The sequence below is a fragment of the Stomoxys calcitrans genome, chromosome 2, assembly GCF_963082655.1.
Source record: "Stomoxys calcitrans chromosome 2, idStoCalc2.1, whole genome shotgun sequence".
NCBI lineage: Eukaryota > Metazoa > Arthropoda > Insecta > Diptera > Muscidae > Stomoxys > Stomoxys calcitrans.
In genome coordinates this window covers 71,196,700-71,221,707 of record NC_081553.1, presented here as the reverse complement: position 1 = coordinate 71,221,707, position 25,008 = coordinate 71,196,700, and the positions used below count along the sequence as shown (strand labels likewise).

At 41.0% G+C, this 25,008-nt stretch overlaps 5 protein-coding genes across 11 annotated transcripts in view; 1 reads left to right on the top strand and 4 right to left on the bottom strand.

The window, feature by feature from the left end:
* The window catches only part of LOC106086794 (protein similar), a 479,262-nt gene extending 477,493 nt beyond the window's left edge, over nucleotides 1-1,769 (bottom strand). The window contains exon 1 of one of the 7 annotated variants that reach the window (XM_059362061.1): nucleotides 1,001-1,769. The gene's annotated coding sequence lies outside the window, so the exon portion shown is untranslated. Of the gene's footprint in view, nucleotides 1-781; nucleotides 801-917 lie in introns of those variants that run through there. The other 6 variants (XM_059362062.1, XM_059362063.1, XM_059362064.1 and 3 more) reach the window with 6 other exon arrangements.
* A 1,337-nt stretch (nucleotides 1,770-3,106) lies between these two features.
* Nucleotides 3,107-9,700, top strand: LOC106086747 (hepatoma-derived growth factor-related protein 2). Its single transcript, XM_013251542.2, has 2 exons — nucleotides 3,107-3,918; nucleotides 7,984-9,700. Exons 1-2 carry the CDS (start codon nucleotides 3,255-3,257, stop codon nucleotides 8,991-8,993), a joined length of 1,674 nt encoding a protein of 557 aa, XP_013106996.2. The 5' UTR covers nucleotides 3,107-3,254; the 3' UTR covers nucleotides 8,994-9,700.
* Nucleotides 9,701-12,696: 2,996 nt separating this feature from the next.
* Nucleotides 12,697-13,508, bottom strand: LOC106086733 (uncharacterized). The gene is made up of 2 exons (XM_013251517.2): nucleotides 13,182-13,508; nucleotides 12,697-13,119 (listed from the first exon to the last, which is right to left on the bottom strand). Exons 1-2 carry the CDS (start codon nucleotides 13,506-13,508, stop codon nucleotides 12,697-12,699), a joined length of 750 nt encoding a protein of 249 aa, XP_013106971.2.
* Nucleotides 13,509-20,048: 6,540 nt separating this feature from the next.
* LOC106086739 (uncharacterized) lies at nucleotides 20,049-23,236 on the bottom strand. The gene is made up of 4 exons (XM_013251526.2): nucleotides 23,143-23,236; nucleotides 20,770-21,238; nucleotides 20,639-20,710; nucleotides 20,049-20,575 (listed from the first exon to the last, which is right to left on the bottom strand). The coding sequence occupies exons 2-4, from the start codon at nucleotides 21,166-21,168 to the stop codon at nucleotides 20,177-20,179; spliced, it is 870 nt and encodes a 289-aa protein (XP_013106980.2). The 5' UTR covers nucleotides 21,169-21,238; nucleotides 23,143-23,236; the 3' UTR covers nucleotides 20,049-20,176.
* A 218-nt stretch (nucleotides 23,237-23,454) lies between these two features.
* Nucleotides 23,455-24,905, bottom strand: LOC106086735 (DNA repair protein RAD51 homolog A). The gene is made up of 2 exons (XM_013251519.2): nucleotides 24,120-24,905; nucleotides 23,455-24,063 (listed from the first exon to the last, which is right to left on the bottom strand). The coding sequence occupies exons 1-2, from the start codon at nucleotides 24,779-24,781 to the stop codon at nucleotides 23,685-23,687; spliced, it is 1,041 nt and encodes a 346-aa protein (XP_013106973.2). The 5' UTR covers nucleotides 24,782-24,905; the 3' UTR covers nucleotides 23,455-23,684.
* Between the last annotated feature and the right edge of the window lie 103 nt (nucleotides 24,906-25,008).

Below are 25,008 nucleotides of genomic sequence, written 5' to 3'. Positions count from 1 at the left end.
TTTTCATGTAGGGGTGGCGATCCTCGTAGGCGAGCAAGCTCTTTCATGTCCAAAGGACCGATCGCCACGGGAACAGAGTGGCCATTGGTTATTTAACGACTCCAATTACTCGCCTTGTCATATCGAGCATAATAGGCACTCAGTATTTGTGAAATAGCCGGTGCCACCCGACCTCTCACTGAGACTTTCCGCTCAATATTCGACGGAAATATTCCATCAGATGGTGAAAAGTTCCTTAAGGCTTCCATAACTATAAATTACGTTATGGTGCATTCCCACGGCAGCCGGTTGTACGTACCGGATTGACCCGATGGAGTCCTCCATCGGCAAGGGCTGGCGCCTCAGTTTACAACACACAGCTACAACAACAACAACAATGTCATGGTGAGCCCTCGATCAAACTCATAGTTACCCATCCAAATCATCATCTTAAGGATAAGCAATTAACGCCTAGAAACGTCGGGTTAGATCTTCATGATCTAGCGCGTGATGTCCAGCACTAGCTCAAGCAGCACATAAAGCGGTTCTAAATGGCATTCATGAGCATATGGTAGTGGAAGCACTGAAGAGTTAACGAGTGAATACGCTCCATGGAGACCATCTCACGGACATAGCACCTAAAGAAGTTAACCCCCTCTAGTTCTGGCCCAACTTTGTTCCAGAAATGCATCTCTCTTAATTCCCACTAAATTTAACTTAAAAAATTGGACCATAATAACTTGGGGCATGCTAATGCAGAGTGAATAGATGTTCCCATAAGATGACAGCTTTAGTTCCATACTGTTGTCCAAGGTGTGTCCCGTTAGTTGCTGGTTAAGTTTCAAAAGTTTCTCATCAAATTTTGCTAGCCTATGCCCATAATGAAGAAAGGGTGGGGTATAGCTAGAGACATCCGATATCCAACCGATTCGGCTTACATGTTAATATTTTGATATTCTTCGTTTGCTTCTTTCTAGATTCCTCCGCACATTTCGATAGTAGCAGACATTTCTGTTGTTACTTAATCTCTAGGCATGGGACTACCACGAAAACGATGGTAATGGCAGCAACAACGACGAAGACGAGGAGAAGTGTGACGACACCAAAAACAAAATATCAAATAAACAATGAAACACACACACGTACATGCAAAGAAACGAAACGACAAAAGCGAACCGTGAACCGTTTTTTTTTTTGGTTTTTGTTTTTGTACACTTTTATTTTCTCAGATCAAATTTATTTTATTGTATTGCTGATTGGATGATAGGCCGTTTGACTACTAAACGTTTGCCTTGGCTCTTGTCGGTCGCTGTTGGTTGGTTTGCCCGAGTTGTTACTTGCGATACTTTTTTTCTGAGGATTTGGATTTGCGGAGACTGACAAAAGAAAGTCACTCCACACTCACGACACTGGCAAGCTGTTGGATGAACTGAACTTTCTTTTTGTGTTCTCCTGCACTGCAACCAATTGTTGGCGAAAAAATATAAAACACTATGATTTTTGGAATAGCACACACAGCAATTTATTCCCGCAGCACAATATTTGATGGTGGCGATGTTTTGATTTGTTTTGTATTGGGGTCATTAAAAAAGGGAAAACGGAAACGCGTACACGGGGCGAGCGCGATTTCGCGAAAACAACACATTCAACAACTTAATGTTATGTTGTTTGTAGAACACACGCGTAAAACACAAAGGATTTTTGTTTCGAACCACTCTTAAAATTGATTTATTTAGGAATTTATTCGATTTAATCTAATATGCTTCCAAGATCACGAATTGAACAGCGTACACTGAGATGATAGTTGGCAACTGTCAAGACATATTGGCAATGTTCATGACTGTATAGGTGCAACACTGTGTTGATGGGAGTTACGTTGCCGTATTCGTCAAAAAAAAAAAACGACAAAGCACTTTAATAAAGCTAATATCACACGATATGTATTGTCATATGTAATTTATTGTCATATGTAATTGTACACATCGGTTGATGCGTACGAAAAATTTATTAAGAAAAATTTATTTTCGAGTAATGGCTGGTACTATGTTGTGTTTTCACCGTTGAAAACCCATGTTTTTCGCGATTACTTTTTGAAACACTACAAAAATCTCACTGATAAAATAATAATTTTATTAAAATTTTACAGCAAGCAATGGGGGATTGTCCTACTGAGTAGAATTAGCATGTTGTTTTGCTTAAAAACTTTTATCTATAAAAAGTAATTGCCAAGAAATATCGCGAAAAGCGAATATAGTGCCAGTCTTAAATATGCAACTCTTGTGATTAAAGCGATCTCTTATGTTCGTCATATATGTAGACACATGCCTATAAGCGTTGTGTTCATATATGACGTACATAAAAGAAAAGCCTTATGAATACAAAAAGTTACAGCATATATCGTGTGATAGCATCTTTAGTTATCTTAAAATTAAAATTTTTGTAAATATATCATTTTGTCACAATTTCTTTATATGCATAGCAATTCTAAAGTTCAGGAAGTTAAAATAAACTATCCATAAAAAATATTGATGTTCCGTACAGAGAATATGAATGTACTGTAAAACTAAATAAATAATTGCCGTGTTTTATTTAATTCTATCCGATCAAACTCTGGATAGAATTGTAGTGCGATGTTGTACTGAATAGTTATCGATGTCATGCTATAGCACTACTTATCGCCCTTAAGGGAAGTTTACAAGGTACATCACGATGCTAAGCATTTGTTATTGCACGAGGTGGCTTTAAAAAGGTGATCACATGCAAACAGCTGTTAACATCCTGTCAGATTGGACGGTATTAAGATTTCAGATTTTTGCTTGCATTCTCTTTGTTATCTTTTTTCTCGCATATTCTCTCCTCACGAACGCAACTTTCTGCACACGGACACACACAAACCCACACAAATTTCTTTGCCGATTGGCGTTTGCACAGAAACGTTTTGTCCAAGATAAAGTTATAAAAATAAAAAGATAAGAAAAATATGAAAAATTTAAAATTAAAAAACAATTTTGTCATAAGCTCTAATCAACACGTACACACGATAAGTACGATCATGATGTGCCGTATAAAACGCCTATAAAAAAGTTGTTTTTCTTTATCGAAATTAATCGATTTCACTCGATTTTGCAATTACCCGAAGCCGCCGCCGCTTTTTTTCTATCTCGCTACGAAATCATTTCTCCGAAAAAAATAAGAAAATTAATTGTTAGTGCACAAATAAATAAAAGAGGGTTACTTGATAGTTTTTTTCAATTAATAAGAGTAAACAAGGCACAATGGTTAAAGAAAAGAAACAATTTAATATCGGTGATCTGGTATTCGCCAAAGTCAAGGGCTACCCAGCGTGGCCAGCGAAAATTACAAGATACAACAACAAAAAGTATAATGTATACTTCTATGGAACGGGAGAAACCGCCAATATTAAGGTCGAAGACTTATTCCAATACAAGGAGAACAAAGAAAAACTGGCTACCGACAAAAACATGAAACGCAGCAATTTTCGAGAAGCAATGGAACAAATCGAAGCCGCACTAAATGGGGAAGATTCTGCGCCCATAGATTTACCTGCTGTTGTGGCAGGGGGTGCGGATACAACAATCGATACTTCACAACTGGATATTAAATTGGACAGCACAATGGATGAAAGTGCCTTAAATGCCACATCCGCAGGGCTAGAGGAATCACAAATGGATATGGAGGATAAAGATCAAGGTGAACCTGTTGCTGTGAAGGAGGAGTCGCCAGTTGCTGTTGCTGCTGCTGCTGTTCCGGAAAAAGTCTTAAAAACTGAAACAGAGCCGGTGGCAACAGGTCCAGAGGGTGAAGTTGTTAGTCGTAGCGGTCGTAAAATTAAAGTGAAACGTTATATGGACGATGTTGGCGATACGACAGCATTTAGCCCTCATGCACCCCCTACAAAGAAAAAAGTGCCATCAGAAGGTGGGTGTATTAAGGAATTTAATTTTTTATGTTACTTTTATTTTGCCTATATTTGAAAAGTTCATAGGAATTATCTTTTCTCGGCCTTTTTCATTTCCTGGGAGAACGGGAAATGTTTTGCATTCCAGGGAATTCCCACACCTTACAAATTCTTATGATCCCCTTGTTGGGGCTAACGAATTAGCAAAACGAAAGATTTTCTTAGCATATTTTGCAAAGCTTATCAAATCAAATCGTCATAGCAAAAACTTTGAAAACGTTGAAATTTTTAAATCCATCAATGTAAACACCGGTTGGGCGATGATTGATTAATAAAAAAATTAATGAAATAAAGTAGACATCGGATAGACAATTTGGGATTATGTTAAATTTATTACATTTAATAAATCCACCAACCTAGGATGGTGGTGATATTAATCTTGAACTTCCGTTTATAAAAACAAATATTTTCAGTCTTAAATCAGACTCGCTTAAGCAGTTTTTGCCCCTTGGGATACCAAAGTGACGTCAGACTAAAACCTCTGATCAGAATTAAGCCAACGACTCTTGCACTGATAGTCCGTTGTCGCTACCATCTTACCTACCCAAGCTTTTCACTCTATGGATGTAATGCGGTGGGTATTGCTAATGGGTTGATAATTTGATTTTATCTTCTGAGCACCTAGCAGCATTAATTTGTATCCAATTGGTTGAAATTTATTAGAAACTAATGCCTAAATTTCACTAATGCCCTCCATCGCCCTTATAAAGATCGCCCATTTTATTCGATATGGTTTAAAATTGATTGTTGCAATACCAATGGTTGTTTCCAGTTGATTTTAAAAGAGTTAAATTTTCATTTTATTCAGATAATGCAACTTGAAGCCAGGCAGTGTCCAATTTCACAATAAACTGCTCCTTATGTTTAACATACAAAATATATTATAATAATGATTTAAAGACTAAGGTCAGAAAAGATGTGCCGGAAATTCCCGTAATTGGAAAACGCGGGTAAACTCGGTACGGGATTTCCCCATGAAAATTCGTAAATGTACCATAAAATAACGGTCGCTTAGGTAAGGTCAGGTTTTAGTGGCATTCTGCATCAAACTCACACATTTTTCGTTGATTATAATGCCACAGGAACGGCAGAAGGAAGATGAAATATAGTTCCTACAAAGCCCAACAGTTTGTTCACATCCGCCAATTTAGACAAGTCCTCAGAGACGTAAGAACCTAAAGAAAAATTCCTTTTGGTTGTCAGTGCGCGACACAAACATCGTAGATGTTCTATAGTCTACTCTTCCTCGACGTTTTGTTGTTGTAGCAGCGTGTTGTGTTCTCTCTTTCGTCTGCTTGGTACTGTTACCGCAGCTAGCTAGCCACCGCTTCTGCTTCTATGCACGAATGTTGTCTAGAACCTCTTGATATGCCGTTTGATCAAAAGGTTCTTTCTTGTACCACTGAGTCTCGTGCTCTAGATCATGTATATCCATAGATACCTATCCATAATATGATGACTTAGATGGTGCCTGCGATAACAGCTCAGAAGGTATGCCACAGGAACGACAGAAGGAAGATGAAACATAGTTCCTACAAAGCTCTACAGCTTGTTCACATCCATCAGGTTTTAGTAGCATTCTGCATCAAACTCACACATTTTTCGTTGATTATAATGCCACAAGAACGGCAGAAGGAAGATGAAATATAGTTCCTACAAAGCCCAACAGTTTGTTCACATCCGGCAATTTAGACAAGTCCTCAGAACAATTTAGGCAATTTAGACAAGAGTAAGAACCTAAAGAAAAAATCCTTCTGCTTGTCAGTGCGCGACACAAACACAGTAGATGTTCTATAGTCTCCTCTTCCTTGACGTTTTTGTTGTTGTAGCAGCGTGATGTGTTCTCTCTTTTGTCTGCTTGGTTCTGTTACCGCAGCTAGCCAGCCACCGCTTCTGCTTCTGTGCACGAATGTTGTCTAGAACCTCTTGATATGCCGTTTGATCAAAAGGTTCTCTCTTGTAGCACTGAGTCTCATGCTCTAGATCATGTAGATCCATGGATACCTATCCATAATATGATGACTTAGATGGTGCCTGCGATAACAGCTCAGAAGATATTGCTTAGACAGCATCTAGTTATGCCTTCGCGTGGGTAAGATTTTTGTCTCCTGATGGAGGTGGACAGCCCGTCGCATTTCGAAGAGCGAAAGGATCTCCGCTTGGTACATACTACAGCGATCGGGGACCTTGTGGGTATGACCATTTCTAGTTTTTCATAGTACACCCCAAAGCACAAGGTTGAGCTTCCCGTGATAACTATAAACACTACACTAATCTGAGCTCAGAATTACAAGCCGTGTAGTGCTCATAATCATCCCGTGCCGGCGCCTCATAAATGTCGACACCATTAGAAGGGGATAACCAACGCAGAATTTATTTCGTATGTTCTCGCCGTCTCTTGGACATGTTAACCTCTGCGTCACGGTGACCAGCTTCATCATATCAGGAATAGTGGTGCAGTACTTTTTACCACATTGCGATTCAGACAATGTGTAGTCTACACTGCCTGAAACATCGGGTGTTATTCTAAGGTAAAACACAATGTCCGAAAAGCCACCTGGCCAAAGAAAAGCTCCCTTTGGCTCAAAGCATTGGTCGCACCAATGTTCAGAGACTCGCCGTCTTCCATCAGATGGTGTCATCCTCAATACGACTGTGAAGCAGAATCAAGCAATCTTTGGATCCAGCTGAATATTGAAAAGTAGATGGCCTTTTGAAGAACCGTCCGCCACACACTAACATCTTCAGCCCAATTCTAAAAACTCCCTAGCAGTGTATATGCAATTACTTTTCTCCCTCAAATAAAATCCTCCTATTCTAATTAAATGGGGAGAGGAAAAATTTGGTAGAGGGAATTTCGAATTTTCGAAAACAGCTGTTTTACTTCATCCATTTTATTTGACTATTATTTTTTGAGAAAAAGAACATAAAATGAGAAAAAAATAACCAAAAAGAAGTTATAAAGGTTGTTAAAAAAGTTTACAAACATGCTTGCAAATGCAAATTTTGCCCATGAACAATCCACTAAGGAACAGGGGCAAACTTCTCACATATCAATTAGTGCAGTCCGACAGTGCGACACCTCTTTGGAGAGAAGTTTTACGTGGCATTGTTGATGTTGTTGTAACCACATTTTCGTGTAGATGGGCGATCATCGTTACGGTCCAAAGGACCGATCGCCGCGGAAACATGGTGGCCATTGGTTATTTAAGTGCGCCAATAACTCGCTTTATCATATCGAGCATCGTAGGCACTCAGTATTTGTGCACGAGCCGGTGCCACCCGACCTTAGACTGAGACTCTTCGCTCGATACCGCTGATTGTCCGCGAATGCAGTTACAGCTACTCTGGATGGAGCATTCCACTATCCGCGCCCGGTAGCTGGCAGCTAAGCCTCTCGTGACAGCAATGAACACCACACAGATCGGAACTCATAGTTATCCCGTGCCGGGGTCTTTCATCGGCAAGGGTTGCGGCCTCATTATACAACACACTGCTACAACCACATTCCAATGTATATACATATACCAATTCTAGAATTCTTGTCTGTTATGATCAATAACTCTGAAACACCTATGCAAACTTTCTGTGGTGGGTACATGACATATTTAAGCCGGTAGAACCTAACAAAATTTTTACTAGTTTTTGATGAAAGTGATGTGAAAAATATTTTCCGTACATAATGAAATGTTCGTAAATAGTGAGAAGTGGTATGATTTTTTTAAAAAACAATTAAATTCATAATTTTTTAACTAACTCCCATTTGTTTAGGGGAATTTTTCCCAAATTGTATCTCTCATACTCCCTTTTATTTCTATTCAAAATACCTACCTTTTCCCTGGGAGACATTTCTCTTTTTCGAAGTAGGGAAAAAATTCCCAGGAAACTGTTATTAAGAATAGGGGAAAAGGGAGTAGGGAAAAAAACTCCCAGGAATTGTTATTCAAAATAGGACTACTTATAGAATTATATAAACTTACTTTTAAGCCTCTGTCTTAACTTCTTAATATTTCTTTCTTTTATAGGTCTAGCACATCATGAAATTAAATCCAAGTCTGGTAAGAAGGTTGTTTCAAATTCCAAACCTGTTGCCACCATTACGCCTACAGTTAAATCTGGCGGCAAAACTGAAGTTCTCAATAACCTGGTGCTGGCCTTTGTACCACCTGCCAGATGTGTGGGCATAAAATTGGATTACCAAAAACCCGAATCATTTGAAACAGCCGAAGAAAAACTTAAATGGGAAGAAAATGCCCAGAAGGAGGCCGAAGAACTAAAAGCAAAGCTTGAAATGGGAACTGTTAAAATTGACGCCGTCATGGATCGCGTAGTTCTGAATCCACCTCGCTCTAAAGTACATCGTGATGCTGCAAATCGTTTCACCAATCAAATCATTGAACAGGAAGATGCTTTAATAGTGGAGCGTGATTTTGTTTTGCTCTCAAGCCAACTGAGAGACTGTTTGGGTCTGAAAAGGGCCGATGTGGATCGCTGTTTGGGTATTTTGAAGCAATACAAAGAATTCCAATTGACTAAAATGATACTGTTGCGAAATCCAGACTGTGTTGATATTATACGTCGCATGCGGCGCTACATTGGCAACTTGAAGCTGTGGGATCTAACCGACGAAGAAGAAATGGAATTCAAAACTAAAGCTGAGATTATACGTTCAGAAGCAGTTTTGATCTATAACAATTTCAAAAGGATGTTTGGCCCCTCTCCCTCCTCGCACTTTTGGGAGGATTTTTACAATCAAGCGCAAAAGTATGCGGAAAATACAAAAGATATGACAGAGCAAAATCGCATAGTTCTGACGGAGGAAATGTATCAGAAAATATGTAAAACAAATTCTTCCAAGAAATCCGAAGTGAAAACATCTGACGACGACGATGCCGAAAAGAAATCAAAAGCAGAAGACCCCACACTCGATGCTAAGGAGGAAGCACCACATGTCGCTGAACAAGTCGCTGTTCCTGCCGCCAATGAGGAAGCAGAAATTCCTGTTAGTATGGACACAGCCGTAGAAGCAAATTGAGCAATTGCAACCATATACAATATCTTAGGTTAACACATTTAGTTGTTTAGTATGTAAACCAGCTAAAACATTAAAACGTAAGCGACTAAATTTTCAGCCTCTTTTTGATGAATTGATTATTTTTACTCTCTCGCAACTTTTAATTAAATTTTTTGTGGGCAAACCTGAAGCAAATTTAAAGGGGCATGCTCTGAATTATAGAAGAAATTTCTAAATTTATTAACCTATTGTAAGTTATGTATTTTAAAAATATTCACTATGTTAAATATTTTATTTTTTTTTTACGCTTTAACACAACGTAAATCTTCGAAAGTTTATACATACATACATGCAAAACAAAAATTTTCATAATGGATTTTGATTTTGTAAAAATTGCATCTGTTTCTAGGGTGGCTCAAACCCTGAAAACCATTTATTAACTTTTAATAGTTTGTAGTTTCTCTATGAGAATTATATGATTGATTCTATTATTATTACAACAACAATTCCTGAGCGCATAAATAAGAATAAGCATAATCCTGTTAGTACTATTTCTACGACTACTACAACTGTTTCTCAATTCTTGTTCTGTTTAAAATTTTCACTGGCCGATTAAAGGGATGTTAAAAATTTTGTCCAATACATATAACAAATTCACACAAAAAACAATTATTTAAAAAAAAATAACCTTGTGTATTAAATAACTTAATAAAATATGATTTTTTTAATTTTCCTTTTTTTATTATTAAGAGCTGTATCTGGTCTTTGAAACTTGTGCAGTTAAATTTGAATTTACCTCTAGTCAAGATCGCTATAAGCGAACAAAGGGAATCTCATATTTCGCTGCAAGAAATCTGAAGATATCTGCCACCAAATCTTCAGCCACATTGTTCACTACAAATACGCGTGATGTGAATACTGAGTTGACTGTAATGGTCGATGGAGAAATGATTCCGACCATCAAGTGTCCCAAAATACTTGGCGTCACATTTAACAGCTCTTACACATTCTCCCCACATGCCACAGCAATTTGCGATTAAGTCAAAAGTAGAAACAAGGTCTTCAAGTCACTTGCTGGCAGCACTTGGGGTGCAGACAAAGAAACCTTGTTGACCACGTACAAAGCAATTGGCCAGACTGTGGTAAGTTATGCAGCGCCAGTGTGGTCTCGTCAGCTTTGTGACACGCAGTGGAGTATTCAAATCTGTCAGAATGCCGCCCTCCGAACTGCGACGGGCTGTCTCCTCAGTTCTCATGGCGACCACCTCCATCAGGAGACAAAGATCCTACTAGTGCGAAGACATAACTACATGCTGTCTAAGCAATACCTTTTGGGCTGTTATCGCAGAGACCATCCAAATCATCATCTTTTGGATAGATATCCACCGCCCAGAAGCCTAAAGGTAGATCTACATGATCTAGAGCGTGAGGTTCAGAGCTACAAGAGAGAACCTCGAGATCATGCGACATATCAAGCAGGTCTAGACAACATACATGACGATACGGTAGCAGATGCGGTAAATGGCTACCGGGTGAATGTAGTCCTTGAAAAACGAACGCCTCTCAAACCAGAGTAGTTCTGGCACAATTACGTTCCGGCAGATGCAGCCGCCTCAACTCCTACAGAGCAAGGATTGATGTCGACATGCAAGATTTATGTCCCGATTGTAACCAGGGGCCACACGATACACGTCACCTGTTTCACTGCCCAGCCAGACCCACTCGACTCAGACCCAGATCCCTGTGGACGCACCCCATCTTAGTCGCAGAGTTCTTGGGTCTTGACACTCAACAGAATCAAGCATCATAGGCACTTAGTATTTATGCAAGGGCCGGTGCCGCCAGGACTTTCACTGAGACTCTCCGCTCTAAACGCCTGATGTATGCGACTGCAGCAACTCTTCATGGCTTCTAAGCTTCTCGTGACAAAGATGAACATCACACAATTCGGACCTCAAAGCTCCTTGGCATCCTTTCTTCCAATGCCCTGCAATTACTACGAGAAGGCACAGGATGAATACCCCTTTTCGTGTCTAAATATTCTTCAATACATAGTTGTTCTTGAACCTGTGTTGCATGCAGGTAAAATATGGTCTTACGTTGAGAAAAAGGAGCTGGCCCAATGTAGCTCCGATTTTCCTAGGTAAGTCTTTCTCTTCATCTGCTATTGATGGTGGGCGTCCACCAAGCACTATAGTCGGCTGACATAATGGTTGCAGTATTCTGACGAATATCCCACAATCCCGTTCTGTATGGGGAGGTTTCGTGTGGATCAATGATGTATTGTCGGGTCGTATCCAGATACTTCCCCTACATTTGGCACGGAGGAGATTCTAGCTCCGTGAGTTGAAAATTCAGGAGATCGTCCTGTGGGCATCGCAGGAGATACTGTTTAGAGAGCAGCTCTCTTTGATGCTTAAATTGAAGGATATTGGTCTCCTCGTGTGTTGCCGGATCGCATCCTTAAAACAACCAGATACTTCTCCTGACATTGTCTCGGTAGAGGTTCTAGCTCAGTGACTTGGAAATTTAGGAGTTCGTCCTGTTGGCAGCTCAGAAGATAATGTTTAGAGAACAGCTCACTATTATGCTTAATTTAAAGGATCGTTGCCTTCTCGAGTAAATGATCGATGTTTGGGATCTGTGAGCAGTCCGTGATGGTCCTTAGGGCTGCGTTTTGACAGATCTGTAGGTTTTTCCTTTGGGTACGGCTCATTCCCGCTGTCCATGTCGGCGCTACATAATTCATTACTGGTCGGCCCAAGGCTTTAAAATAGGTTAATAATGTCTCTTTGTCCAGAATTGCGGACTATAGAAGCTTGGACTGAGAACCAGTAGAGAAAGAGGCCCGGCACGGGATAGTTGTGAGCACCACACAGGCTGAAACAATGAGGTCCGATCTGTGGTGTTCATTGCTGTCACGAGAAGCTAAGCTGCGAGCTATCGGGCGTCCACATGTTACTGATAGTGGATTGCTCCATTTGGAGTAGCTGCAAGGGTAGTCGCGGACAATCAGCGGTATTAAGCGGAGAGTCTCAGTGAGAGGTCGGGTGGCACCGGCCCTTGCACAAATAATTAGAAGAGGCTGTCGGGGTCACAGCTAAGATCTTCGAGTGATTTACTATTGGCCCCTTTCATCCAGAAGGTGAATAGTGCGGTCGACAATCTCGACGGAGAGATTTTTATGTTGCGACTCCTTTTACTAAATGTTTATCCGTGCACAAAGCTCATTGATGTCGTACCAGGGCAGAGCATTCAGGCGGCAGGATATAATCTCCACGCCAGTTGGTTGCGTTGGAGGCTTAAAGAAACTGTTTAACTCTACCGGTCTTCCATTTCGTGCTTTCAAACTATACGTATGACTGGAATTTCCATATACATATGTAGTCGAGTTGGGGGACCAGACTTGTAGAAAATGGAACTAAAAAAATGTCTTTGAAAGATCAAAAGACACGAGTGGGGTATGTGTGGTGATGGCGGTAAGTGGCCAATGATGTTAATGCCATTGGCATAAGAAAGCATCATACTTATATTGTTGTCGTAGAAGTTCTTTCCCAATACAACTCGGAGTTCAACCTAATTAAGTAACATAAAGATGTAGCCAAATTTCGAACTTAAACTTAAATACACCAAAGGGTTATTTCCACAATTTTCTTTTTGAACTGACATTTGTAACCAAATAACACTAAAATGTATTTTTTTTAACTAAAATCACTTTAAACCATTATAACATATTGTTTCTTTTTTGTCCTCTATCACTATATGATGTTGTGTTTGCAGGGGATTCCACGATTTGCATACTATGACGATGTAAATTGCCCAACTGTCCTTCCAATAGAATTTCGTTAATAAATTTCTCCGCCCAAAGTTGTTGTGTTCCATTCATTTTACGAAATTTAGCCACCCACAATTGGCCAAGTCGATCAATTTCATCTGGTTTCCTATTAAAATCGTTTCGATTCATATCTACCGATTGCTCGTTATACAAGTCATTGCTTTCGAAATCTACATGGGGTTCCTTATATAAATCATTTCCCTTACAATCCGCAGATGTATCATTTGTTGTTTCAAAGTCAAATGGTTCTTCCTCCAGGGCATCATCGTGCTCGTGCTGGTCGCTAAGAGAAGATTTTATTTCCGTTTCTTCCTGCATCAAAAAACATGATTAAAAAAGCCAAAACTCTTAAACTAATAAAAAAAAGTACTTGCCTCTAAGTATGTAGGATCTTGATCAATTCTACAGATTTTCATTCTTTTTTGTCGTGGCTGTTGTTGCTGAAAACTATCACAGTGGCGGAGAAAATCTATAGCTTCAAAATAATACAATTGCGTTTCCCTTTCCTTTCTGGAGCAGTTTTCCAAACGTCTCAATTCCCGTCTGTAGTTGGATCTCAATGTGTTTATTTTCCGTTTCATTTCTTTCATGGTTGCCGTTGGATCCATTTGATGGTATTTTTCGAGCAGCCTTTGGTAGTTTATCTTTTTTAAATCTTTGTCGTGGTAATCTTCCGAATTCATGTCCCACAACGAAGGCATAGTTTTGTACAATTGCAAAAATTCGACACATAGCCTTCTTTCCTCCGATTTTGTGATCATTTTTACCTTAATAGACTGGATGTACTGCTTGTTTGTGAATGATGTTGTATATACATGCGGTCTAGGTCTTTTTACGGCTGATGGATGACGTATTGACGTTCAATGGATTGTTGTGAACCATTAAATACACACATACACACACAATGGATATTCTCAAATAGAATGAATCAGCTGATAAAAAAAATTAACAGAATCCAAGAGGGAAGTTTATACTGTAGTCCGTATGTATTAACATGTACACATAGCTAGACATGCACACAAATGTTTATTTAAAGCGAATTGAACAATTCTTTTAATTTGTTCAATCACCTTCGCCCGTGTTATAATGTAAGGATGTATAAAGTGAGCTGCACATATGTATGTACATTTCTACAACAAGAAAAAAGCAACGCTGAATGGCTTAAATCATACGTAAGTGTGCAAATGTGGTGGGTTCAGTTTACGCGCCCTATTAGGTTAGAAAAAAATCTACTAATTAATTTATCAAGTTAAAGATAATCGTTTGTTTAAACTTTAAACAAAAATTGTAATTTGATATTTGTTGAACTTTAATCAAATTAAAAACGCTAATGCTAAGATTAACGGAGATTTTTGTTTTTAGAAATATGAACGTTCCGACTCGTGTTTTAGCTCTATGGTAGGGTACCTTGGTTTTATATTCGGCGTACTGCATGGCTACATCTCTTTGTAGACAAGTTTCAACATTGCAGGATACCTCACAAATGTAGCTATCATTTGTAAGGCGATAACTGAAATTTTTCTAACGTTTATGCCGGGGTTTGAACCCAGGCGGTGTCATAGGCGGACATGCCAACTTCTGCGCCCCGATGGCCTCCTGTAGACGTTATTCCGCAGAATACAGCAATACTATACATACCTGATCGAATTACTTTAAGTAATCACTCCTTGTCCCCAAAACATTTCTTCACACCAGTAGGGAAGAGTAACCTGCTCCTAATAAACCTAAGAATAGTGTACTAAATGCCGAACAAGGAGTGAATTAGTGACCGATCTCTCTCATATCGCCATTCGACACTTGAGCATAAAGTTGTCCTTTTTGTAGCAGACCACCAGCATAGATTTAGGAATAAGCAAAGCACGACAACGGCTGTTACCGCCATCACCTCACATATCAGAAACTGCCTGAACCAAAAAAGGCCTTGTGAACCAACTGTTCGCTTGGATCTTGATCTCTCAAAAGCATTTGATACTTTCAGGCCTTCTTTAATGACGTCATCGAGTCATCTCCTCAACACTACAGATGGCAACCATCGATCATTGAAACCGGCCGATCCCATGGCAGCCGGTTGTACGTACCGGATTGACCCGATGGAATCTTCATCGGCAAGGGCTGCCGCCTCAGTGTACGTGTTCGTCTTTTTTCGTCATGGGAGAGGCACATCCCGGAGTGCCTTCTCCGTATGCTTTTGGTCCGTGCCGGGATTGAAAAGAACCCCGGACCCTGGTTCTGTTCCGTTTGCCAGAACCGCCTTCATCATCGGTCAGTGTCGGTGAGGTGTAACAGGTGCTTGGAGTGGGTACATTTCCGTTCTTGCTCTGGCCTAACTTCGCTACGGGAGTATAGTCATACTGGCTATGTCGCTAGGTGCTGTGCGAACACAGCCAGCAGTGGGTCACAAGCGTCGCCGTCGTCGCCTTCGGCGTCCTCGTCGTCGGACTATGTGACCCCCCCGACCTCTCCCGTACGGCAATTTATGCAAAGACAGCACCCTAGCCCTACTATTGCCAGGCCAGTGTCGGGAAATGTATCGTTCCTGCAGTTAAACTGCAATGGACTGCGAGGCAAGATTGATGAGATTATGGATTTTATGAGTCGGAAGAGCATATCGGTCGCAGCGATCCAGGAGACAAAGCTGACTAACACCTGCAGCTTGCACAGTTGTCACGGCTACAATGTGCTACGTAAGGATCGCTCAAGGAATGGAGGTGGGGGATTGGCCTTCGTTATACACCATTCCGTGCAGTATAGACCTATCTCGCCTGCGCTTGACGCTAATGACCCATACATGGAATGTATGGGGGTAGCAGTCAAGTCTGGTACTGCCGAGATAGAGATATACAACGTGTATATACCGCCGGTTGGCAGCTGTGTCCCGATTAATGGCCAGGCCTACAGCCCCGACATAAGTGGGTTGCTATCTGGCCATAGTCGTCTGGTTCTGGGGGATTTCAATGCACATCACTCGTCATGGCATTCTCCCCTAGGCAACGACCAGCGTGGCATAGCTTTGGCAGAGCAGATAGATAGCTCCACGTTTTGCACGGTGAATGAGGATGCCCCCACTAGGATTACGAGGAGGTGCAGCAGCTCGCCAGACATCTCAATCGCATCCCCTGATCTCCTGAGTGACGTATCCTGGCAAGCCGTCATCTCTTTGGGGTCAGACCACCTCCCCATAATCCTCACCATCGACCGACCACCCGACTTCATAACCTCTGAGCGCCGAACGTTCATCAACTACAAGAAGGCCAATTGGACTGGCTTCAGAGAGTATACCAATCGCCGCTTCAATGAACTGCCAAACCCCCTCTGATGTGCTTGTGGCCGAGAGGAAATTCCGAGACATCATCAACGCAGCAGCCGCTCGCTTTATACCAGCCGGTCGAATACCGCAAGTGCGACCCAATTTCCCGGCGCAAGCAGTGGTACTCGCAGACGAGCGTGATGGGATTCGTGCTATGGACCCCGCTAACCCCAGAATCAGCGAGCTGAATCTGGAAATAAACAGGGTAGTCAACGAACATAAGCGGAATTTGTGGCTGGAACACTTGGAGCAATGTAACTTAGGCACCGGTGCAGGCAAATTGTGGGCCACTGTTAAGTCTCTCTCGAACCCCGGTAGACGGGACGACAGGACCTCAGTCACTTTTGGCGAGTTAACCGTGACTGATCCGAAGAGATGCGCCAGGTTGTTCAACCGTCAATTTATCGTGCATCCCGAGAGAGACAGGGCAAGGAGGAGAGCCATTCGCCGTATTCGTGGTCTCCGAGCCGATGAACAGCCATCACAATTTACCGTGGGCGAAGTTACGAATGTCATCCGTGGCGCCAAATCTTCCAAGGCGTTGGGCCCCGACGGAATCTCTACATTGATGCTGAAGAATCTGGATTTACCTGGAGTTGAGTACCTTACCACTGTCCTTAACCTGTCATTGAACACTCTTATAGTTCCCGATGTCTGGAAAATGGGCAGAGTGATCCCGCTACTGAAGCCTGGTAAAGACCCGAGTTTGGGGGAGTCGTACAGACCGATCTCCCTTCTCTCACCAGTGGCTAAGACGCTTGAGGCATTACTCCTCCCGAGCCTCGTAGGAGAATTTCCATTCGCCGAGCATCAACACGGATTTCGGAGACTGCACAGCACAACAACAGCTTTGCATGCCATCACCACACACATTTGCCGTGGCTTCAATCAACCCAGGCCATGTGATAGGACGGTCCTCGTGGCATTGGACCTATCGAAGGCATTCGACACGGTCAGCCATGCCAAATTATTTGAGGACATCGCCAACACGTCCCTCCAGCCAGGCCTTAAACGTTGGGTCGCGAATTATCTGTGTGGCCGCCAGTCATTTGTGGAATTTAGGGATAAGAAGTCAAAACACCGTAGAGTGAAACAGGGAGTTCCCCAAGGCGGGGTGATATCTCCGGCTCTGTTTAACCTCTACCTATCCTCCATCCCACCTCCTCCAGACGGCATAGAGATCGTATCATATGCGGACGACTGTACGATCTTGGCATCAGGCCCCCCACCCATTGATGACATCTGCGATAGGTTGAACGTCTACCTCAACGAGCTTGCCTCATATTTCGCTGCAAGAAATCTGAAGATATCCGCCACCAAATCTTCAGCCACACTGTTCACTACAAATACGCGTGAGGTGAATTCTGAGCTGACTGTGATGGTCGATGGAGAATTGATTCCGACCATCAAGTGTCCCAAAATACTTGGCGTCACATTTGACAGCTCCTACACTTTCTCCCCACATGCCACAGCAATCTGCAATAAAGTCAAAAGTAGAAACAAGGTCCTCAAGTCACTCGCTGGCAGCACTTGGGGTGCAGACAAAGAAACCTTGTTGACCACGTACAAAGCAATTGGCCGGTCTGTGGTAAGTTATGCAGCGCCAGTGTGGTCACGTCAGCTTTGTGACACGCAGTGGAATAATATTCAGATCTGTCAGAATGCCGCCCTCCGAACTGCGACGGGCTGCCTCCTTAGTTCCCATGTGGACCACCTCCACCAGGAGACAAAGATCCTACCAGTGCGAAGACATAACTACATGCTGTCTAAGCAATACCTTTTGGGCTGTTATCGCAGAAATCATCCAAATCATCATCTTGTGGATAGATACCCACCGCCCAGAAGCCTTAAGGTTGATCTACATGATCTAGAGCGTGAGGTCCAGCGCTACAAGAGAGAACCTCTAGATCAAGCGGCATATCAAGCGGGTCTGAACAACATTCATGCAGACACGGTAGCAGACGCGTTAACTGGCTACCGGGTGAATGTAGTCCTTGGAGAACGACCGCCACCCATTGCACCCGAAGAAATCGACCTCCCTCGGCAAACCAGAGTGATTCTGGCTCAATTACGTTCCGGCAGATGCAGCCGCCTCAATTCCCACAGAGCTAGGATTGATGCCGACGTGCAAGATGTATGTCCCGACTGTAACCAAGGACCGCACGATACACGTCACCTGTTTAACTGCCCGGCCAGACCCACTCGACTCAGACCCAGATCCCTGTGGACGCACCCCATCTTAGTCGCGGAGTTCCTGGGTCTTGACACTCAACAGAATCAAGCAGACGAAAGATAGTACACAATAAACTGCTACAACAACAACAACAACCATCGATCATCTACACGAGGAGAAAGTTAACAGTATAGTGATTATTTCCAACTCATTGAGCTTAAACCATCTCTGAGACATGTCAGAAGAAATATCTGGATGTTAAGGGATGCGAGGAAACCAAGATTCTCCAAGTTAACATCATAGTGAGCTGCTATCTAAACAGTATCTCCTTAATTCGCCACCAGGAAAATCTCTCGAATTTCCAACTCATTGAACTAAAACCGTCTCTGAGACATGTCAGGAGAAGTATCTGGATGTTAGGGACGCAACCCAAGAACATCATTGATCTACTCACAACTTATTCATACAGGATGAGTTTGTAAGACATTCATCTGAACACTGGAACCCACCATCAAAACAAGAACTACTCTGGCCCAATTAAGATCCGGATGGTAAAGCAAGCTAAACTTATCGCTCAAGTTTAGATGAATAAGTTTTTACTTGGCATAGCGCCTCACAAATGTTGTCAGCATTAGGAAGGGAAAACTACTGCTGACATTTTTTTCTGATGGTCTCGCCAGGATTCGAATCCATACGTTCAGCGTCATTGGCAGACTTGCTAACCTTTACGATACGGTGGCATCGTTTATCTCATAGCATTTTTCAATGTCCATGTCATGGACCATGGATCAAGTATGTGTCATATCATGTCAATATGTCACATATCATGCCAAAAATGCAAAAATTAAGTAAGAATCTGGTAAAGTAGACCTTAAGGGATTTGATGACCTTGTTAAGAGTCATTTTCTTATTCTTACCACTTGATAATTCATAATAGCGTAATTCCTCAAGCGTCTTAAGCACTGGCGAGAAAAATAAATTTCGTCTTGGTCTTGGAATTGGGAAGTTGGGTATTTCACAATGCCAGCAAGTTCGTCAACGACGTTACATGGGTTCAAATCCTGGCGACTACATCAACTTTAAAATAGGTGTCTGGCTGATTGGACCCGACAATGAACAGCTAAATTGAGTTAAAACTTCAATCGAACTGGACCGAGAAGGGCGAAGGAACTGGTGGGCTATTATGAATTATTAAGGAAGTTATAAGCGGTCACGGTGCGATGGCTCTTAGGGCCGAAGAAACAGAAACCTCGGAAAATTATCACTGCAGAAGATGCCTTGAGTGAGGAGAATACAACGGGGCACTTGCTTTGCTCAAGTCCGGGTGTACAGTACCTTGGGAAGATTTTATTTTCGTTCTGGGCGATTTACTCAGAAACGTACATGAAGCGCGACGTATGCACTTATATGTATAGAAGCGCAGAACCACTAATCGATCCACACCTAGTAAATATTCAGATGAGTGTGATGGACTGTTTTACCCTGCTCCCTACTCTCTTCCTATATTGTTTTATAGTTCATCTCTTTATCTTGTCTGCTAAGTCTGATCTAGTGGCACATTTTTCCTTTACCTTTCACCCACACTGCCTATCTCGCTGGAGAATTACAAGCTCATCATCCTTTACGGTAAACGAAAGGTTAATCGGACATTACTGATATAAGAGTCATCTCCTTGCTTATCCTTAATTGAATGTTTGTGGGAATATACATGTATGTGCATGACAAACACCTTGTATGTATGAAAAATTGGACTACATCCTGTTTTGAAGTTTAATATATATTTATTGGAAAAGAAACTAAACTAAACTGTATTTTTCAGGCTTCATTAAAAAATTACAAATCACTTCGAACTTAACCACCATAATCAATCATAACATTTCGTTTCTTTCTTAACTTCTATCACTATATGACGTTGAGTTTGGAGAGGATTCCATGATTTGTATGCTATGACGATGTAAATTGCCCAGCTGCCCTTCCAACAGAATTTCGTTAATAAATTTCTCCGCCCAAAGTTTTTGTGTTCCATTCATTTTACGAATTTTAGCCACCCACAGTTGGCCAAGTCGATCAATCTCATCTGGTTCCTTATTTAAATCACTTCGATTCATATCTACCGATTGTTCCTTATACAAGTCATTACTTTGAAAATCTACATGGGATTGCTTATACAAATTATTTCTCTCAAAATCCGCAGATGTATCTTTTGTCTCAAAGTCCAATGGTTCTTCTTCCATGGTATCATCGTATTCATGCTGTTCGGTAAAATCGGGTTTTATTTCCGTTTCTTCCTGCATCAAAAAGAAAAACATAATTAAAAGAGGCTAAAACTCCAACTTAAAAAAAATCCTTACCTCTAAGTATGTGGGATCTTGTTCAATTCTACACATTTTCATTCTTTTATGAGTTTTTATTTCTGTTTCGTCCTGCAAAAAAAAAAAAAAAATTAACAAAACCCAAACTCCTAAACTTATAACAAACGCACCTCTAAGTATGTGGGATCTTGATCAATTCTACAAATTTTCATTTTTTGTCGTGGCTGTTGTTGCTGAAAACGGTCACTGTGACGTAGGAAATCCATAGCTTCAAAATAAAATAATTGGCTCCTTTCCTCGATGGGACAGTTTTCCAAACGTTTAACTTCCCGTCTATAGTTGGTTCTCAAAACATTTATTTTTCGTTTCATTTCTTTCATAGAAGCCATTGGCTCCATTTGACGGAATTTCTGCAGCAGCCTTTCATAGTTTATCTTTTTCAACTCTTTGTCGTGGTATTCCTCCGAAGACATGTCCCACAACGAAGGCATAGTTTTGTACAATTCTAAAAATTCAACACATAGTCTTCTTTCCTCCAATTTGGCCAATGATATCTTTCTGTCGCACATTTTCACCTTAATAGACTGGCTGTACCGCTGCTGGTGAATGATGCGGATAATTCGTGCAGTTTTGTTACGGCTGATGGATGACAAATTTTTGATTGATTCAGAACATACACACACTCACGTAATGAACAGTCAAGCAATATAAATCAGCTGACAAAAAATCAAATTCAACGAAGTAAGTTTATACCGAAGAACGTTGTACATGAGTTTGCGTATAAAAAATTAACATATCACTAGGCACACATATAAATTCAATAGTTAAACTAAAATTAATATAAATAAGTTTTTTTAGCTCCATCAAGCGCAGCTACGCTTGTATAATAAATGTATGGTGTATGGAATGAGCTGCACATTTGTATGAGAAGGAAAGCAACGCTGTATAGCTAAAATAGTACTTAAATGAGCAATTGTGGGTTAACATAACGTAGGTTAGGTACAGAAATTAAAAGTTAAAGTTTGTTTTAAAAAGCCGTTCTAAAATAAAAGACGTTCTAAGAAGCTTCAAAAATTGGCTCCTCATCCTTGACTTAATATGATGAAATTAATTTTTGTTGCCTAATAAGTTATTCATTGAATACTTAAGTCAAAGAAGAGTGTTCTCATATGAATGGTGGCGCCCGATTATTATTTTAGATCAATGGTAAGGCTTATCCTTTCACAATTTGTTTTTTGAGCAGTAGTTATAACAAAAAAAAACTAAATCCTTGAATAAACCTTTTCCGACAAAATCCATTGTTACTTGGTGTAGTAAACACCAAGTAACAATGGATTTTCTGCTATTTGTTAACAGTGGAGAGCAAAATTCTTGAATCGTCCATGATACATGTGGGCTTTCGCCATTCACCGTGCAAGATGCGGAGCTAGCTATCTTCTCCGCCAAGGTCCAATAGTTGCAAGGAGTGAGCGGATATTAATATTCCCTCTTTGTCGCTATGGACATACCCAATCCAGTTGTTGTTGGACACTGAGGTAGCGCTTTTGCAGGACTTCATTAGGTCAATCCGGTAAGACGACCGGCTGCAATGGGATTGACCCAATCCAGCAATTGGCTTGTGCGCTCTAAATGCCAAAGAATCAAAAATAGTAACATCGGAAAAATTAATATCAGGAGTTCCGTGCTGCTCACAGAATCCTGGTTCAGGTCTGTTATTGTATCTGCATACAAGTGCCGTAGATTTTTAGCCGCGAAAACTCTACAATTACAAGTAATGCTCCAACGTTCATTATCTTCCCCACTTGCCCTTCACATGCTGTCACTTGCCGCGCCTTTTCAGCTGCTCTTGGGTACGCCGGTAGTCCTATAAACTTATTTCCTTTCAGTATTAGCCTCATCTTCTTACGTTCCGGATCTCTCCATAGGATTTTCAATTCCACAGTGCGACATGCTGTTCGTCCACGCCCTTAAGTCGATATGCATCGCCCCGAAAGGCTTTGGATTCAGCAATTACTAGCGCCAGTACTCTGGCTTTTACGGCCAAAATTTTTACCTAAACGATTCAGATCGTGCCGCCCTCTGAGAAGGTTTTAATGGCATTTTACACTCCAAGACCATGCGTGACCTCGCCGTCAAGGTTTTTATAGCCCCTATGACCATCTCACTATCACAATCGACATTCTCGTGTAAGCACCATTCCACCTCATGAATTCGTTGATCACCCTGAAAAGAGAATGAGGATCTTATATGTTATCCTCATTCACTTTTTCTTCATCGCTGTCCTCCAATTGAGATTGTCCACTTAGGCGTATGTTAATATTGGTATAATCACGCTCCTCCACAGCTAGTGGATTATCATCGGATTCAGGTCACATTTCAAGCCTACGGCCCATATAGTGTCCAACATCTGTGAGCCATGGAGTACGCTTCTGGATGTGGCACATCCAATTCAATTTTCCATAGCAGATCGCTCCGAAATATTTGAGCTTGTCGAATATCGAAATCATGCTGATAAGGAAACGTGGATTGTTTTATTGGCTCACCTTCGTCTTCCTTGTACACATCCAGTCTTCGTGAGTCCTGTCGTATCCCTATGGAGGTTAGCTATGACAGAATGGCATTGCTGCTGATACACAATTCTCCTTGTCCCAAGCAATTATAACCGGACAACAGACGACTGATGTCACGGTGCGATACTAATTGTAGACGTGGCAACTTTACAATCGGCAGGTGTCAGTCAGCTTCGTTTCCCGGATAGCAGCGATCATGGCCGCTTCTGGCTTCTCCCGAATAATGAAGTCAGCAAAATGATTTCCTCCAATATCCAATATTTTTTATAAAGTAAACGTTTTGAGTTTCAAACTTGTCAACATTTTATTTATTGAAATTTTGCATATTTCCTTGAAATAATAATTTTGTCTAAGTGCCCAAAGCAATTTTATTTGTTACAAAATATCATATGCATTACTGATAGTTATTCGAACAGAAAAATTCTTGCGTAATTTTTTAAATGAAAGAGAGATAATCGTATACTTATGCTATATAATTGTATTAATTTGAATACCATATCAATTAATAATCGTGTTTAATCTTTTACATCACCTATGCCATCAGGTTGAATAGCAAACATAGCTTCCGATTCAGGTAGGCAGGGAGAATCGTAAATCTTGCATATTCTTGTATCACCTCGACCCTTGCGTAAGGACAAACGTGTCGTTGAAGCATGTGCTATTATATTACCTCCTATGGGTTTTTTAGCATCTGCTTGAAACATGGCAGCACCACCATTCACTTCGGCAACTACTTGGTTTGTTATGACTACAGCAACTCCAAATTCATCAGATAGTCTTAAAAGTAAACGTAAGAACCGAGCTAAATGCATTTGGCGAGCAGCCAGTTCACCACGGCCAACATAGTCTGTGCGATACAGAGCTGTTGCGCTGTCCACAATAATTAAAGCATACCTAGAGAAAAAACAAAAGGAAATTACATATTTATTGCCTAGAATGATTGAATTTACCTTGATTCTGCCATCATTGCTGCACCCTTTAACAATAGCTGCGTTTGATGATCCGAATTGAAAGCTCTTGCACAAGCAACATTGTCCAAAACATCATCTTTTACCATTTTATACCGATCAGCCATGGCCACCAATCGTTCTGGACGGAATGTACCCTCCGTATCGATATACAAACACTTTCCTTCACCACCACCCTGACTTATGGGCAGTTGGCAAGTCACTGCTAATGTGTGGCACAACTGTGTTTTACCCGATCGAAACTCACCAAATAGCTCTGTAATCGAACCAGTCTCTATTCCTCCACCCAAAAGTTTATCCAATTCCTTTGAACCTGTTGTTAGCATTATAATTTCCGAGCGTTTTTGATAGAAACAAAGGGCCGATGTAAAACCCATGGGCACCAGACTTGAAGCATGTTCCACGAGTTTGTCCACTTTACTATCGGAGAATCCTTTAAGTGCCAATAACTCCTTCTTAGGAGCAAATGCTACCGATTCCACTGTATGAAATCCTGCATTTTTGAGGCGTTCTATGTCATTGCTTGTTATACCATTGACTTCTAATTTCTTAATTGGTATTGGTCCACAATCTTCCTCTTCATCCTCCTCAACATCTGCGGTAGTGGCTGTAGCCAATGAACGATCTTTATCTTGAAAATTCATTTTGAATGAGTTATAGCCAAAAGATTTCCTTGAAAAATTTAAATAATGTCTTTTTTTCTCTTTAAAATCCCGCTGCTGCGATATGACGTATTATTTTCACAACAAAAACGATACACTCAAAATTAAAAGTGGTCCAGACAATAATGCTATTGTGAATTAATTATTTAAAGTTATGGAGCGTTAACACATAATGATAAATAAGTAGTAAAGCGACACAATCTAGGCAA